The 16,300-nt window shown below is 35.5% G+C and overlaps 1 protein-coding gene and 2 non-coding genes across 3 annotated transcripts; all 3 read left to right on the top strand.

The window, feature by feature from the left end:
• Window positions 1-6,124: 6,124 nt before the first annotated feature.
• TRNAE-CUC (transfer RNA glutamic acid (anticodon CUC)) lies at window positions 6,125-6,197 on the top strand. Its single transcript has one exon. It is a non-coding gene; the product is annotated as a tRNA-Glu (tRNA).
• Window positions 6,198-6,204: 7 nt separating this feature from the next.
• On the top strand, window positions 6,205-6,278 carry TRNAE-UUC (transfer RNA glutamic acid (anticodon UUC)). The gene has a single exon. It is a non-coding gene; the product is annotated as a tRNA-Glu (tRNA).
• A 2,379-nt stretch (window positions 6,279-8,657) lies between these two features.
• NPQ4 (Chlorophyll A-B binding family protein) lies at window positions 8,658-10,741 on the top strand. Its single transcript, XM_008785205.5, has 4 exons — window positions 8,658-9,065; window positions 9,165-9,278; window positions 9,985-10,228; window positions 10,343-10,741. The coding sequence occupies exons 1-4, from the start codon at window positions 8,847-8,849 to the stop codon at window positions 10,588-10,590; spliced, it is 825 nt and encodes a 274-aa protein (XP_008783427.3). The 5' UTR covers window positions 8,658-8,846; the 3' UTR covers window positions 10,591-10,741.
• The last annotated feature ends 5,559 nt before the right edge of the window (window positions 10,742-16,300 follow it).

Below are 16,300 nucleotides of genomic sequence, written 5' to 3'. Positions count from 1 at the left end.
AATCGTCTCTCAAAAATCATGAAATTCACATTATAAAAATCACATTATTTACATTTTCCTTGAAAACTAGCAAGTATGGCAGGTATATCAATAGCTATAGAAAATATGCTAAAAGAATTAACACATTTACTACAACCAATAATTTTGTACTTGAGTACTGGGCACGGTCTTTAAAATCAGATCCTGTCACAAGAACACTTAGCCTTCATTGGAAATATCTTGTAATTGTTGATCTTAGCTTTATAATCAATATGCGACGATCTGAAACCTAATGCCTAATTACTAATCGAAAGTGCAATTAGGATGAGTAGTTTTAAACCTTTGCATTGTCAGAACCACCTACAACCTGTACATCTTGAAGGCATGGCATGAAGATCATTTTGTGCAATAGCAACTTATACAGTTTCATTATAAGATGAAATCAGCAGATGGTGTTCGCCAGAATCGCCAATGCAAAAATCCTTTCAATGTTCGGAAGCCATGGAGCAAACAAAGATTTCGCATTATATAGATTGTAGGAGTGCAAGCTCATATTGAACCAATATTTTGTGTGTATGTATGTGTCTGCGCGTGCGTGCACGTGTGCATGCATGCTGCTCGAGCTTGGCCTGAGAACAAGCTGCATGTCGGTGAGAGGAATGGCAGAGGGAACCACATCATCTATATCTATTTATTTTCAATTTGATGGAATATTTGACAATATATTTACGTTATTCATTACATATGAGCATGGAGAAAGCATGGGCCAACCAAGGCCAAGTTGATCTCATAAATGATTGCTTTCTCTACCAATTGTAGGCCATAGCCGTGGACATGGTATGGTAGTCATCAGCAAATCCTTGCAAGGTTGCTGCATCCATTGGCCTTCCATGACTCGCAAGTCACAATAAAGGGCCAATCCTACTGTGCATTGCCATTCATTCCCTGTTGTCTTCCAGTTCAGAGATAAGCGATTTCACTGTTGCTTCGGCATCGCTATTCTTCACTTTCTTCTATAACATCGATTGAAATGGATTTTTGTGGTAGTTTGTACATCTCTTTCTCTATCGCAACCATTGCTCCCCATAAAAGGTTAAGGTCTAAGCAAAACCAGGCCCTTTGCAACATGCATGTCTTGTGGACCATAAATCCTTGCTATATTTATGCCCTCATATTCGATTCACATTCTTAACTGCCTTTTGGAATGACATGGATGTTTCTTTTCAGTAGTACTGTCTGAATGATATTTTGTAGAGGCAACATGCACCTTACATTGCTAAGCTTCTTATAGTGCAACAGTTGAAAGGATGTTCCTTGGAACCTTGTAAAGTGTTTCACCAAGTGTTTGGCATACGTAATTCTTTCATTGATCTTATATAATGATTGGTAGTGATCTCATGCGATATCCTTCAAATAATTGCATTTGATATGACTAACTATTTGTTATGTCCAATTATTGACCTCAGTTTTAGTAACTTGAAACATAAACAGCATCACCTAATGAACAAGAGAAAAAGGATTTCAAAGGTTAATAGAAAAGTGACTTGAACTCTACCCTCCCTCTTTGAAATAGACTGTTTTGTTGATTCTCATGAATATAGCTTCTCGAACGATGCAGGTTGTAGGCACAAAGTTAGGATAGATCTTTACTAAAAAATTTTATGTACAAGAGACAGATTAATCCTTCAGGATCATTATATAAAGAACTTGGGCTCCCCCATCTCCAGTAAATCTTCATGGTTTCAACTTTCCAGCATATTTTGAACCACTATGATCTCAGCTTGGATGAAGAAATTAAGGCCAAAAAACAAAAGTAAAGATCCATTATGGCTGTCGGTCGAGATGGATCTGAATCTTTTGGCAAGTTCCACCTTTCACCTTCTAGATGTTGATATCAGCCCACATTAGCCTTGAGTTGAACTCAAAGTTGAGATGCTAACCGCAAGGTTTCACATTTGCATCTTTTTAATGGTAGGACAGTCACCGTCTAACCCTTTTGATGGTAGGAAGACCATCATTTGGATCTTGATACAAGTAAATCGAATCTTGTTAAGGTCGTGATATGATAACCAGAACCTGTCCATCTGATTTCTTTTGATGATAGAAATTTTACCATCCAATTCTTTAAATTGTCAAAGGTTGTCTTCGTGAATTCATTGCAATTTGGTTTTTCTTTTTTGCATTTATTCCTACTTCAATTTAAATACATAAGGCATATTATTCTAAATGGTTTATGGATTTCTAGACATACAATTATTTATGTAACCTTAAGCTTTTACACATCTATGAATAATATCTTCTCTTTTCGAGATCTTTTTAAAATTTTTGGTTCATTGTACAAGAACCTCTATTTTGATGCTATGATTTGAAAGAGATATTGGTGTGAGACCATGAATCTTCTATCGAAATCTTCTATATTTTAGTAGTATGGTATTAAAGATTCAGTTGGAAAAGAAGATGCAAAGTCTTCTAGTTATTCCTTCTATTTCTATTGGGGATATCTTCTATACACTTTCACTATTTGTTTATATTCTATACTTTTTTTCAATTTTCATATGTACTGCCATTGATAAATATTTCTTGTTAAAGTCATTTGATTCCAACTTGCATCATCAAGAGGCAAATAGATTCTCTCTTTCCCAACCCCAAAAAAAGAGCAATCTATAGATGATGAATTATTATTTTTTTGTATAATTATAAAATTAAACTACAACAGCAAGCGATTGTTATACCATGCCATTATGTTAAAGTATTTTAATATACGTTAATATTTGTTCGATATCCTTTAGATTTTGTAAGGAAATCAAAAGTTATTAATAAATCTGCTCTAGAATATGAATTAATGGACCCCAACTGTTATAACCATCATCTTGCTTAACATTGATGTGCTTGCATACATGCTACATCAATTACTTAAGTCGTCTACTCTTTGCAAATTATTCTTATCCTAACTTTTTCATAATTCTAGCATCCTTTGTAATTTTCTAGGAATTATGAATTCAAAAAAAAAGTTTACTAATGAGTCAAAAGACCGAGCAACCAAGAAGATAAATATATCAGATTACAAAGCAACAATCCTATTTCTCGAATGCAAGAGGGTTTTCTAATGTCGGTGTTTTCTTAAAAAAGATATCAAGGGTGCATCCATGATAAAAAGACCGAAAGATCAAGGTGCATCAATAATTGTACGGAATAGTAGTCCAAAAGATATTGCATTACAAATATTATTCATTTTTTTGGGGAAAGTTGAATGGCCTAAAGGGGGGATACTATTTTACCTAATTTGCATGAGCTTGAACCTGAGCAGCTAATGAAAGGGAACCCTACCTCTATCACAATTAGAGCCACTTGGTCCAGTCATCATGATCTCAGCAGGACCCAGTCTATATTCTCGGTCAAGTTAGGCCATATTGGGAACTAACTCATGTCTGACTTAATTGGTTGGAAAATAATAATTCAATTCGGATGCGCAAGGGTTAGGTTTAAGTCTTGAGCAACTAAATCTTTAAACTTGTAGCTCCATTAATTCTTTTGAGTGACATTCTTGAAGATATACCCCTAGACAAGTTACCTATTAGTTACGACACCACATAAGCCAATATGTGCAACACCAAGTATCCATCATTCTTGGCTAGGATCATTAGGACATCTATTCTTATTAACTCCCCTATATTATCAATGCTGCCTAAACTAATCCCATGTTTCCAAAAGAGATAACTTTGCTCCTCTCAAGACGAAAGTGTATATACTCCTCTTGGGTTCAAAATTAAGATTTGAGCACCGAAATCGAAGAACCATATTGTTGATCATAATCTATACAATTAAAAGCATCTCACATGTTTTTCCAATTTTGATGGTGTCTAATCTACTCATCAAGTAGACACAAATATCAAGTAAGTTGGATGAGGCGAAAAATGACCAATGTTTCAATTGCTCCGGTATATATTGGTTTTCCACAGTGATGAAATGGTGTTATTTTTCTCATTATTTCAATGGAAGTTGGTTGGGATTCAATTCATCTTTTACTCGAATCAAAAACAAAAATGTTGTCACGGAAACATTGAATTTGCTCTGAAACTCTACCTCCTTTAAACATTAAAATGACAAATTTTATTTCCATCCTTCTTTTCCGTCATAGCTCAGAACTTAACAAGCAGCTCATTTATTGAGCACAAGTACAGGAAGAGCTGTCCAGTTTGATTCCATCAGCGACTTCAGCGTAGCTGACATGCTCATTCATTGAGAAATCTGAACTGTATTAATGTCGAGCCTGAGTGGCTCTGCAGGATTTTATCGTCTTGTCCCTTTCGTTACTTGGAAGTCCCAACAACATTGCTGTCTAAATCCTGCCTGTTGTGAATGGATTTTGAAGAGGGAAAGAGGGAATATCTTGAGCTCAAGTTGGTGTCCAGCTTTAGTGGTCCAATTTCTATCCCTCCACAACTGTTCTGGTAATTTGTGATAGCTCTCATTCTCCTCCTCCTCCAATTGCTTTCTTCCTAATATATTGATATTCTCTATCTTGCATAATGCTAACTCTCTGCTCTTTCTCATTTGCATCGATCCTCGGATGTTCTTTTTTAGTTTTTAAGAAAGTATCCATGCTCAAATATCACTGACTACTACATCTAAATTTTAGAAAACAGTTTTAGCTTGTTATCGATTCGATTATTATAATACTACAAGGACATTGTAACTGATGCAAATAAGCTTAATTACCATATGGTATGAAATGAATGGCATAATACTGACGCATTCACATGAGGAAAAAGGATACTACTTCATAACTTGCAATGAAATATAGAAATCACTGCTGGTATATGAAAAGAAAGACTTCTAACCAAGTCTTTGATGGAGTACTAATCATCTACATTCACCAGAATAGATGTAAAATCCCAGCTTTGATAATTGATGAACACCGCAAAGGCAGAGAAGAGAATTATGAAGATCCACTTTCGTAAAGCATACGAAGAATGTAGGAAGTTGTCTGCAATCATGTAAGAAATCAATATAGTTTGCCAAAAGATTTTGCAAACACTAGTGTGTATGTATAGATAAGATTTCCTCGGCATTCTTGCTCGTGATTTCTTGCATCTGTCATAATCTCTTCGGTCAAGATCAACCAAGATCCATTTTCGGGTCATTTCTTGGTAAACATAATCTGCCATAATCTCTTCGATCCCTTTTTTATATGCCAGAATACAGAGAGATTTTGTAGGGAAGTAGTCAACTTATTTCTTTGAATAAAGGGGGTGGGAAAGCTGCTGTAATTCTTTGGAAAAGCCCAGAATTTAGGCATGTAGTTGCAATAACTTGAGTCCAAGATGAACTATATCTAAGGGAAGTAGCATCATCATAGACCTTAATACCTCATGCCCTGCCCACATACAGTCTGGAAATGGCCTTTCTTCAATAACAACCAGGCTCGGCCACAATTTGAGTGGCCAGGCCAGGCCGGATTCCCTGCCATGAAAAATTTAAGCAGGTCCAGCACAAGCCCAGAAAAGGGATCCATTATAGTTGACCTTCTTGCAGCCCTTCAAGAAGGAGCAAGCATCAAACCTGTAATGGAATCAGATAATCTGAATCAATGAAATGAGGCTACAAATGGTGCCTCTGTAATTTATAATATATTGTGGCATTCCAAAGAAACACATTCTTTTCCTCATTTTTTCTTCCATATATCGCAAAAATTCATGCTGCTACCATAGTAGTGTGTCTAAGGGCCCAGATAGGGGAAGATCCTTCTATTGCATCAGGAAAGCATAGGTGGAGAGAGAATTGTTCAGATTTACAACTGCACCGACAAATGATAAAGAGGCAAATAAAGAATTGTCCTCATTATTATGGTTCAATTCATTAGCTATTCTCAATAAATTCTGAAATTCCGAACTACCTATTATCCAATCAAAGCATAAGAATCCTGAGAAGCTCCATTAAGAATTACACACACACACACACACACACACAAAAAAAAAAAAGAACTTGATAGCTGATTTTTTTTAGTTGTGCGTTCATCATGCCTTAGAATGGTAAAGCAGATTCCATCTAGATGGAAAATAGTACTTCAGTTAGATATTAGGGGCAGAGTTGTGAAAGGTTGGTACTAGTATTTGAGCAATATCCTCTTACGAATTTCAATAGTTCCGTTGTAGTCTAGTTGGTTAGGATACTCGGCTCTCACCCGAGAGACCCGGGTTCGAGTCCCGGCAACGGAAGATTATTTCCATTGTCGTCTAGTCCGGTTAGGATACCTGGCTTTCACCCAGGCGACCCGGGTTCAAATCCCGGCAATGGAATTTTTTTTTTCTCTTCCTAACAAGCATCTAAGAAATCTAGTAATTCTTTATTTCATTTTTACTCCTTGCCCTTTTTCCTGCTCATTGAAATAAGTGGTATTAACCCTACAAGAGGATAATGGATTTCGTATAAGTAAACAGAAATTTTGATATAGGTAACCAGGTTATATCTTCTTAAAATGCATTTGAAATATCTAGTAATTCGTGGTTCTTCCTTTCCTTTTTTGTTTTTTTAAAGATAATGCTGGTATTAAGGCTATTTGGTACCATATATCCACACTAATTTTAAATGGACTTGTTTTGAATCTAGGTTTATCTCAGATTGATCAGTTGCATTTTGCTAATGATACAATTATCTTTTGTGAAAGTGGATGAAGAGAAAGCAGCAAATTTGAAAGTTATTTTTTATCTATTTGAAACTATATCTAGATGAAAAATAAACGTTAACATATGTGGCGAATTTTTCAGTTAAGGAGAGAGGCTAACATCTATTTTGAACAATAGATTGGCAAATTTTCCAATCAAGTATTTCGCTTACTCCTTAAGCCCGATTCTTTGAAAAGATGCAATTGGCTTCTGTTTATGGAGAGAATAGAGAAAAGGCTATTTAGTTGAAAAACCCATGTATATCCTAAACAAACACACACTAAAACTTAAGGTCGTTTGGTAGCATATCTGCTGAGAAAAATTCTTGTATGATAGGTTTCACATAGCATTTGTTATCATCTTCTGCATTTATTTTCATTCTTTTACTACTTGAACTTTCTTAAATTGTTTTAGTGTGCACTTTGCTCGCAGGTTTTAGTAGAGGAAGATTTTTTTTCTTTTTTCAAAGAAAAAAAATTAGACATAAGTTAGTTTAATCTAATATTTTTAGATAATAAAATAACAAGCAACCACCACTGCTCAAGCTGTAGGGAAGAACAAACATAAGACGAAGAAAAAGCCACCCAAATTATGGCTAGAAGCTTGAACTATAAATTGACAAAACTAATTAATATCATCTAATAAGCGAAGGAACTATATAGGATGTTCTTGTGAGTAGATGCTTTCCAACAGTTAGCAGATAGCAAACAAGTACATCTGATGACTTGTAAAATTGACTTGTTGGTGGTTCACTTGAACATTCTAGCATTTCTCTCCAACCATATACCCCAGCAGATGATGGCGACTATAAGTTCCAACCTCTTTCTTTCATCTTGTCTTCACTTTAGGACTCCTCGAATTGGTCCAAGTGTCAGGGAGAACTAGAGAGTGATTTAATTTTTAAGCCATGACAAAATGCTTCTCAAATATCTGGACATAAGCAGAATGTGGTTCACAGCTTCCTCTTGAAAAGATTGCAAGACACATGCAAGAGACAACCCATTTTCTTTTTCCTAATACTTTTGGCAGATTAGATCTTTTTTCTAAAAAAAATCAAGAGAAATTCTGATCTTTTTTGGGCTCTGAACTCATCAAACAAAAGAAATAAGATCATCATTGTTGATGAATTGGTAGAAGCTTCTCGATGAGAAGATGCCATGCTCGTATCGCATTTTATTCTTTTTATCAGAAGTAATCTCATGCAAGGTGGACATGAGTTTCTTAAAACTCCATTTGAAGCTTCTATATAATCAAAGTTCTAAACCTGCCACCCAAATCCGACCACCATCATATCATTGCATCTACTATGAAACTACATCATCCTTATTATACAAAGAAAAGTTTGGGAAGAGACTAACATTATTTCCTTTGATCTTCTCATGTTTGAGGACTTCCTCTTAGAATATGGAGGCTAAACTAGTTAGGATCCTCGAAGCCTCCTCAGGACTTCTCTCATAATAATTTAACCAAATACAAGGATTAATCTAAAGTTCATCATAAATATTACACTATCAATTAACATAATAGTACCATTCCACCCTATATATATATAATTTATAGGTGAAAATTTCGAAATGATTTCAACATTTTATTCATCATTTTGCTTGATTATTTAAACAATTAGCCCTTGAAAGAATCAGAAATCAATCATCTAGAAGCATATGAATTTTTTGATATGAGAACTTTGTATGTCATAGCTAGGAATATCCCAAGAACTACATGGACAAATACTTGGAGGACCACAGATCTGATAAGAGACATGACCGGCTCAAAACCAACCATCCATTCTCATTTAATTTATCTGAAAAAACTCATCAAAAAAGAATTTATTTGAACAAAAAAAAAAGAAAAAGAAAACCTGTCTCTCATGCCAAGGGGTACTTCCCAACAAATTATTGCATACAAGGTGTAAGGCGTGGTTCACTCAAGGTCACAAATTCTAAAGACAAGAGAAGGGAGTCATTCCTCCTGAACCACAGAATAACAATGGCAGTATGTTATAAGATTAGCTCCATGTAAATGACTTTGGAAACGTGGTCTCCTTACTGCCCATCACAGCCCACAGACCCTATCCGCATCCCTGCGACAAGCTTGAATCTCTGAAGCAAATCCCACCCTCTCATTTAAGCACAAGATCCTCTCCTTCACATAAAAAATTGGCAAGGAATTCAGATAGTCCGATACCGAGGCCAGCACATAGCTATGGTTCACGCCGTGTTCACGTCTGGACTTGGTGCCCATTTGCCGGATTCCAAGAGAGAGCCGTTGCTCCAATCGCAGCTTCGCCGTCTCCGGCCGACACCATTCTCCCATCTCCTCCTGTCTCAGCCTTCTCACAAGCAACTACCGTCACCTTCTTATTCTTCCTATACCCCAGTTCTTGCTCTATTCAAGTCTAAAACCAAGGCTCCACCAAAGAAGGTTGAAGTCTGTTTTTATTTCACCTCATGATACTAACCAAGTTTTTATATCTGGATCTTGTATTCCATGGCTAACTCTTGTTTGTGCTTGTTTCTATAGGTAGAGAAGGCCAAGCCAAAAGTTGAAGATGGTATCTTCGGTACCTCTGGGGGCATTGGTTTCACCAAGCAGAACGAGCTCTTTGTTGGCCGTGTCGCCATGATTGGATTTGCAGTGAGTGAATTCAGTTCTACTTCTAATTGGACATGCAGCTATTTCTCTTTACTTTCTTAACCTATCCAGTCAGTATATTTTTCATATAGAAAATAAGAGTAGTGAACTATTGGGAGTTAATTACTAGAAATACAAATAGTAAAATGAAATGTAAGCCTTCTCGGTGCAGCCCTTGTAAGTATCTAACCTCAATCTTTAGATCATCTAACTGAAGAATATGCAGGCAGTAGTCTCGTTTTTTTTTTTCTGAGTATTAAATCTTCAAGAAATCTCCAAGATCATGCAGCCAAATTTTTAAATATTCTTTGATGATCTTTTAGATATTTGGCTGCATAATCTTGGAGATTTTTTGAAGATTTATACGATCAACAATTAGGCTAATACTGGGAAACAACTTTAATCAATAAACAGAACACAAGCAATTGGCTCCTAGTATTTGATTCTTATCACTGTGGCCATTTCACCTTAAAATTGTAACAACTAACAATCACATTGCTCGTAACCATCCAATCTATATGGCTATTCGGTTAACGTTATGCATGAGAATCCATCGAAGGTTATGTGACTAGGATCTTAAAGCCTAATCTCTCCCTTTTAATGAAAAATATATATATCTAGAGAGAGAGAATTCATTGAAGCTTATGCTATATCATTCTGGTTCTTTACGTTGTGTATTCGAAGTTTCGAAAGTGGTCGATATTTGCAGGCATCACTGCTAGGAGAAGCAATCACAGGCAAAGGAATCCTAGCACAATTGAATCTGGAAACTGGAATACCAATATACGAAGCAGAGCCACTTCTCCTGTTCTTCATCCTTTTCACTCTCCTTGGAGCAATTGGAGCTCTCGGCGACCGTGGTAGGTTTGTAGATGATCCACCCACAGGGCTTGACAAGGCAGTCATCCCTCCTGGAAAGGGCATTCGGTCTGCTTTAGGACTAAAGGAAGGAGGTAACCACAATTTCTTGGCTCCAAATTATGTGTTCATGTTACTTAGAAATAAATGAAGTTGAGCATTCTTCTGTTCCCAGCTTCCTTAAATGCTGTTCACGTTCTGTTTTGAAGGTCCCTTGTTTGGGTTTACAAAGTCCAATGAGCTCTTTGTTGGAAGATTAGCACAGCTGGGGATTGCATTCTCTATAATTGGAGAAATTGTCACAGGAAAAGGAGCTCTAGCGCAGTTAAACATTGAGACAGGCGTGCCTATCAATGAAATCGAGCCGCTTGTGTTGTTCAATGTTATTTTCTTCTTCATTGCAGCATTGAATCCAGGAAATGGTAAGTTTGTTACCGACGTGGACGAAGAGGAGTAAGAGAGGAGGCAAAAAGCTGTCTTGGTATTAGTCTCTGCAATCAAATCATTTTGTTGCTGCTATGTGTGGTTAAATAGTCAGAATTGTAATATGAGTAGCAGTGCAACTGCAAAGTTGAATTGGAGATAAAATGATCGGTAATCTTTACCCATCTCTATTTCTCACTCTGTTGCATCTAGACCATACTATGGTATGAAAGTGGATTTCCTTTGTCGAAGTTTACTCCGAGCTAGGGGTGGCAATCGGGTCGGATCGAATAAGATACAGATTAGGTTGAATATATGGTAGATCAAAAATTTATTGACTCGAACCCGACCTGTTTATCGAGCGAGTCAAAAAATCTAATTCCAAACTAGACCATTTCATTTAATAGGTAATCTAGCTTGATTCATAATGAGTTGAAATAACTTAAACAGATTAAACAGTTAAGCATTGCTACCCTTATGCCGAACTAGGTTAAGACCTAGCTGGTAGATCATAGAATGGTAGGGCGATTTCATATTCTTTTCATCTTGCTTGTTCAGTGAAGTAACGAGATTGGAAGAAGTTTGTCTGTGAAGAGCTGGACCTTTTTTTTTCCGAAGAGACATGACTTAAGGCTCATCAAAATCCAACATGATTTCTAAAATACCTAATCTTAGTCTGAGCTAACCCAACCTGCACACGACCCAATTCATAATTTAGGTCATTGGATCCAATAGGGCTTGCATTAGGGAAAAGTTGGATCAGACTGAAACAAATATGAGCAAAATGTAGGTTGGATCAAGTCGAGAGGAGAGTCTTTGCTAGCCTTGGCTCAGATTTGGTTGGATTAATTTGCACATCCCTATATTCTATACTCAACATGTTGATATCCCAAACCCAACCCCCAAGCCATATAAAGAACCTACTGACCCAAACAATGGGTTGGCCAAGACCAGCCCAGCTATGGCCCAGAATATAGGTAGAGAATAACAGAGGCAACTTCAAGAGAGAGAGAATGAATAGAAACGCTTGGAATTAGGTCAAGGTAAGAGATGTTATTTGATTTTTCCAGCTGATCAGAAAGGTTGCAAGGCAATGCTGAAGGCAAAGGTCATTTGCTTGTATGGCCATGACATGCCACATGGATAGGCTTGGATGTCCCGGTGGTATGGGATGTGAAAAGGTGGTATGGGATGGCCATGACATCGCATGCACTGCCATGTCGTAGCCTCGGTGAGAATGGCAGTAGGATATCCAACAGGGAAAAGGTGCTCTTGCAGCTCTCACACATTCATGACTTGTATCTATCTATAAGACATAGCAGAGTTTGATTCATAAGCAAGGACTAGATATGAGCTTCTATTCTTAAACTTGATTTGTGAGTAGATGCTTGCATGTATCTACATGTGTTCATACTTGCATGCATGCATACCTCGATGTAAAATCACAGTAGTTCCAAGCTTTATTATTGTAAGGGCTACAACTCGAGCAATTTAGAATGAGAATAGCTCATTTATATCCCAATCTGTACCTATTACAAACTTGACCTAGCTAACCAAATTTAAACTTGACTTTGTTATTCCTAGACTAAACATAATTGATGATGAGTTGAGTTACTTTAGATCATTTTGGAAGAGGTGGGGGCTCAACAGAGTTGATTTGGATGTTGTTGATTATAACGATTGAGAACTTCGCTCAGAAAAGTTAGTTGAAAGCTATTAATTAGGTTAGTTGGTCTTGTATAAACATTCAAGATCTCCTTAGCACATAATAACATGAGACTAAACACGTGCCCGAACATGTCTTTATATGCTCATCTCATTTAAACCTTGATATCCTCATTAGACCAAGGATCAAAATTTAATTAAATCCAATTATAAACATCATGATTGGTTGATGCAATTAAGAAATCCTATATGGTTCATTATTCTATACGAGATTGAAATAGCATAGCATAAACTTAAACTAGAAGTAGAAAAATAAACTAGATGAAAATCAAATTAATAGCTAGAAGTTAAACTTATTAAACTAATATAAAAAGTTTGGACAAAAAAGACAAATCTTTTTTAAATTATGGATCATGGAATGTAATTTTCCAAAAGTTCATCAATCATAATACATCCCCAGTCAATCGTCTATTACATTCTCATTTGACTTATATTTTGGATGATTCAAGATGTGCTGAAAAGTTAACTCGATGTCAGATATCATGAAAGTGGTTTTATATGAAAATTTAAATTATACTAATATTGGTAAAACTTTCTTCTGAATTGGTGTGCATTGGAGTACATATCAATTTGGTGGGCTTCCAAAGTTTACTCTATCCTACAATCATAGCTTAGTGTGAATCCCCAAGGATCGATCTTCAAGCTCATTCAAACATGGCTTTTGATTTAGTCATGATTTCTTTTTGAGATTTGGCGGTCCTCCATTTTAGCTGCCTTGATGAGGCCTCTTTCAGATTATCAGGATCATTAGTTCAAATAACTGATAGATATGGAGACCCCTGACTATATCATTGGCTAATGGTCAACTCTAAAAGAGCTCGAGCTGCAATGCTCTTTAGTCATACATGAGCTATAAGCTGAGCCTACTTTGATCCTATTTATAACGATACAAGACCTTATCCAAAAAGGCTAGCAAAAATTATTTTCGGAATTCATTACCCCTATATAAATATCCAAGATTTTCCTACTAATATAAGAGTAAACACATACCGATATAGGTCCTCATATTTTTAATAACCCCAGACCTCTCTAATAAAGTTTAGAGTGAAGTTAGTATTTGAGTTCATTGTTCTCATATAAATACTCAAGATTTTCCTAGTACGCAATTATTATAGAATTAAATGCAAACACTTGCACGTGTCCTCACATGAGGCTACTTCAGCTTGCATTTGTCAAGGGTTGGTTGAATCAATGAAAGGGCCTAGTGCAGGTTGGGTTCAGTTGGAAAGAAAGTGGTCATAATCAAGTTCAGGTTGGGTTGTCCAAGCCTTCAACCTAAAGCCACCCTTGCTAAATGACATATATAAACCCAATATAACCCAAATTACATAGGGAGTTGGGCTAAGTTTTGGCAAACCTTCACTAGGTTGAGCTCATGATTTTTTTTTTTTACAAACCGACAATTAATGCTACTTTTTTTTTTTTTTTGCTGACATCAATGATGCTAGTTAGAATAGCAATTAGAGGGTCATCCTCCAAGTGATTTCATCCTTTCATTTGTTTTCTTCTCTCTCTCTCTCTCTCTCTCACTCACTCTCATCAAAATGGTGCCATGAAGAAAACCCTCCCACAACTTTTTCCTTCTTTTTAAAACACAACTTGTCATCTTGCCCCTTCTTGTGAAATGTAATTTTTCTGGAAGGGCAAACAAAAATGGGCTTTTTGTGAGAGTTGTCTATCATCATACAGAGGCTTTTATTGTTCGGATTTCAATTCTAATCATTTCCGCGGGTGAGACTGGGGCATGTGAACGTTGCACCATAAAGGAAACACGTAACGTCAAGTAATGATCATAAAGATCCACAAAAGCTCTCAAATAATTAACAAATCCCGCCAACAATCCTAAAGAAACAAATTTTGCACCAAAGTAATCATGTCATGGGCCAGCTAAATGTTCTGAATTTTGAGGTGGGATAATTCTGCTTTTCTGGTTTATTCATTAGTTTAAACTTTAAATTGCTCAAGTGAAAACAGGTTTTAGGAGTAAAATTTTCAATTTCTTTTCTTCTCTTTTTGATAAAATGAATATTTTAGACCAAACGAGTATAAATATATCTGTGAGAATTAGCAAATAAAATATTTAATAATAGAATATGAAGATGAGTTCTAGAATTCTATAATATCGATTCTATGTGATTGGCTATATAAAATATTTTTTTTTCTTATTTGAAAGAAAGGTCACACTATTTATAAAAAAAGAAAAAAGAAAAAGGTTAATGATATCATTGGGCTGTTGTTGTTTTGTCTAAGTGGAGAAAGTATAAAATTAAAGAGCAAAGTTATGATGCGATGACAAGGGATGCGATTATATGGCATGGTGACGTGACACAACATCATGGCAACGGCATCAAATGCAATGGACCTTAGAAATAAATTTAATGACATTGCAAGATTAATGATATCTTATATTCAATAAAACTAAAATTTTAGATATACAAGATTATGACCCTCCGTCGTCATGCAGTAACTGGATTGATGTTTAGGGTGGTGCCTAGTATAATAGTCATGACTTTAAAATACATATCTTTAGCCAAATTCTTGCTGAGGCATGAGAATTCTTGTTGATTTGTCAACAAAAGATTTATCTCATCCAGTTGATTTGGATGCTCTAATTTTAAAAATCTTGAATGAGGTAAAAAGATCTAGACATTCATTTTTCAAGACTAAGAAATAAATAAGTTAGGGTTTGTTGGTACTGCTGTTTTTTTCATCTTTTCTAAAAGTGACAAATATTTGTTGTTGAAGACTCTAAAAATTTTAAGGGAATTTTTTTTAAAAAAAAAGATTCATGGTACAAATTTGCACAGTCTAGCTTAATTTTTATCTTGAATGTTTACAAACAAAAATACAAAAAAAAAAAGGGAAGAGAGTTGTAAAATGAGTGTGACAAGTACAAAATATATAAATAATCTCTCCATACGGGAATAAGGTAGCATTCATGTAATCCTTTTCGAATCCTGCAACAGCGAAAGCCTTGTGCATAGGACCATTTTTTTATCTGAATATACAATAAAAAAAGTGATACCAACGAAACTTTACTGATTCATGAAGTAGATCTTTAAATTTAACAACCAATGCTTATCTTTTATACTCGAAGACTAATTGGAAAGAATCAATGCTTTCAAAGTATTTAGCTCCATTGAATATGACAATTGGGAGGGTGATGATGAGTGATCAACCTAGCCCCATTATTTTTTTTTAATGTTAAAAGAAGGGCTATCCACAACGTCATTGACCGAAATCTCTTGCTAACTCATCAAAAATATTGTATCAAAAGATACCGAGTACGATTGTCTCCGCATGGCATTGGCTTTTTTTGCTTGTCCTCGTACGCATGGACCAACAACAAGCTAAACAAGCTAATTAAAAAAAAAAAAATCCTCCCTTTAAAAAGAAGACACATCATTATGAATTGAACCAATATCCTAATGACTCGTTTTCTTTGTTGGAATTCACCCACCAGTCGCACTAGGATTTGTTCCTTTCTTCTTCTTTTTTTAATAATTCTAGCAATCCTCCTTTTTCTTCACCTTTATGCTAGTCTAGTTCGTGGCTACTTAAGTATGGGATAATCAACTTTATCTAAAAGATAAGTAATCATTATATAAATTTTAATATTCTAATGGATTTTATGCGTAGGAAATAAAGTTGAATTTTGCTCACCAAACACACTTCCTCCTCCAATTTGCCTAACTCGCATTCTGGTGAGTTAACACCACTTGTTCATGTCTGGATAATTTCATTTTATGCATTGTCCTATATGTTAATTCGTTCGTAGTATTTTTTCTTTTTTAGAAACTGATACCTAGGTACATGATACCTAAAAAAATAATTTTTACGTGTTTGGTTGATTATGAAAAAATAACATATTTCAGAAAAGCATCTATTTTCTAAAAAATTTATGTAAAATACCTGCTATACTTTGAATAAAGAAAAATATCTTACTCCATTATATCTAAAAATTTAAGATTATTTTTAAAATAAATTTTTTTCTTATACAATATAAAACTTATATATAT

Source organism: Phoenix dactylifera, chromosome 2, assembly GCF_051530095.1.
Source record: "Phoenix dactylifera cultivar Ajwa chromosome 2, Ajwa_hap1_PhDact_Kaust_v1.1, whole genome shotgun sequence".
Classification (NCBI taxonomy): Eukaryota; Viridiplantae; Streptophyta; class Magnoliopsida; order Arecales; family Arecaceae; genus Phoenix; species Phoenix dactylifera.
The sequence above is the reverse complement of the archived record's forward strand: the minus strand, read 5'-3'. Positions and strand labels throughout refer to the sequence as shown.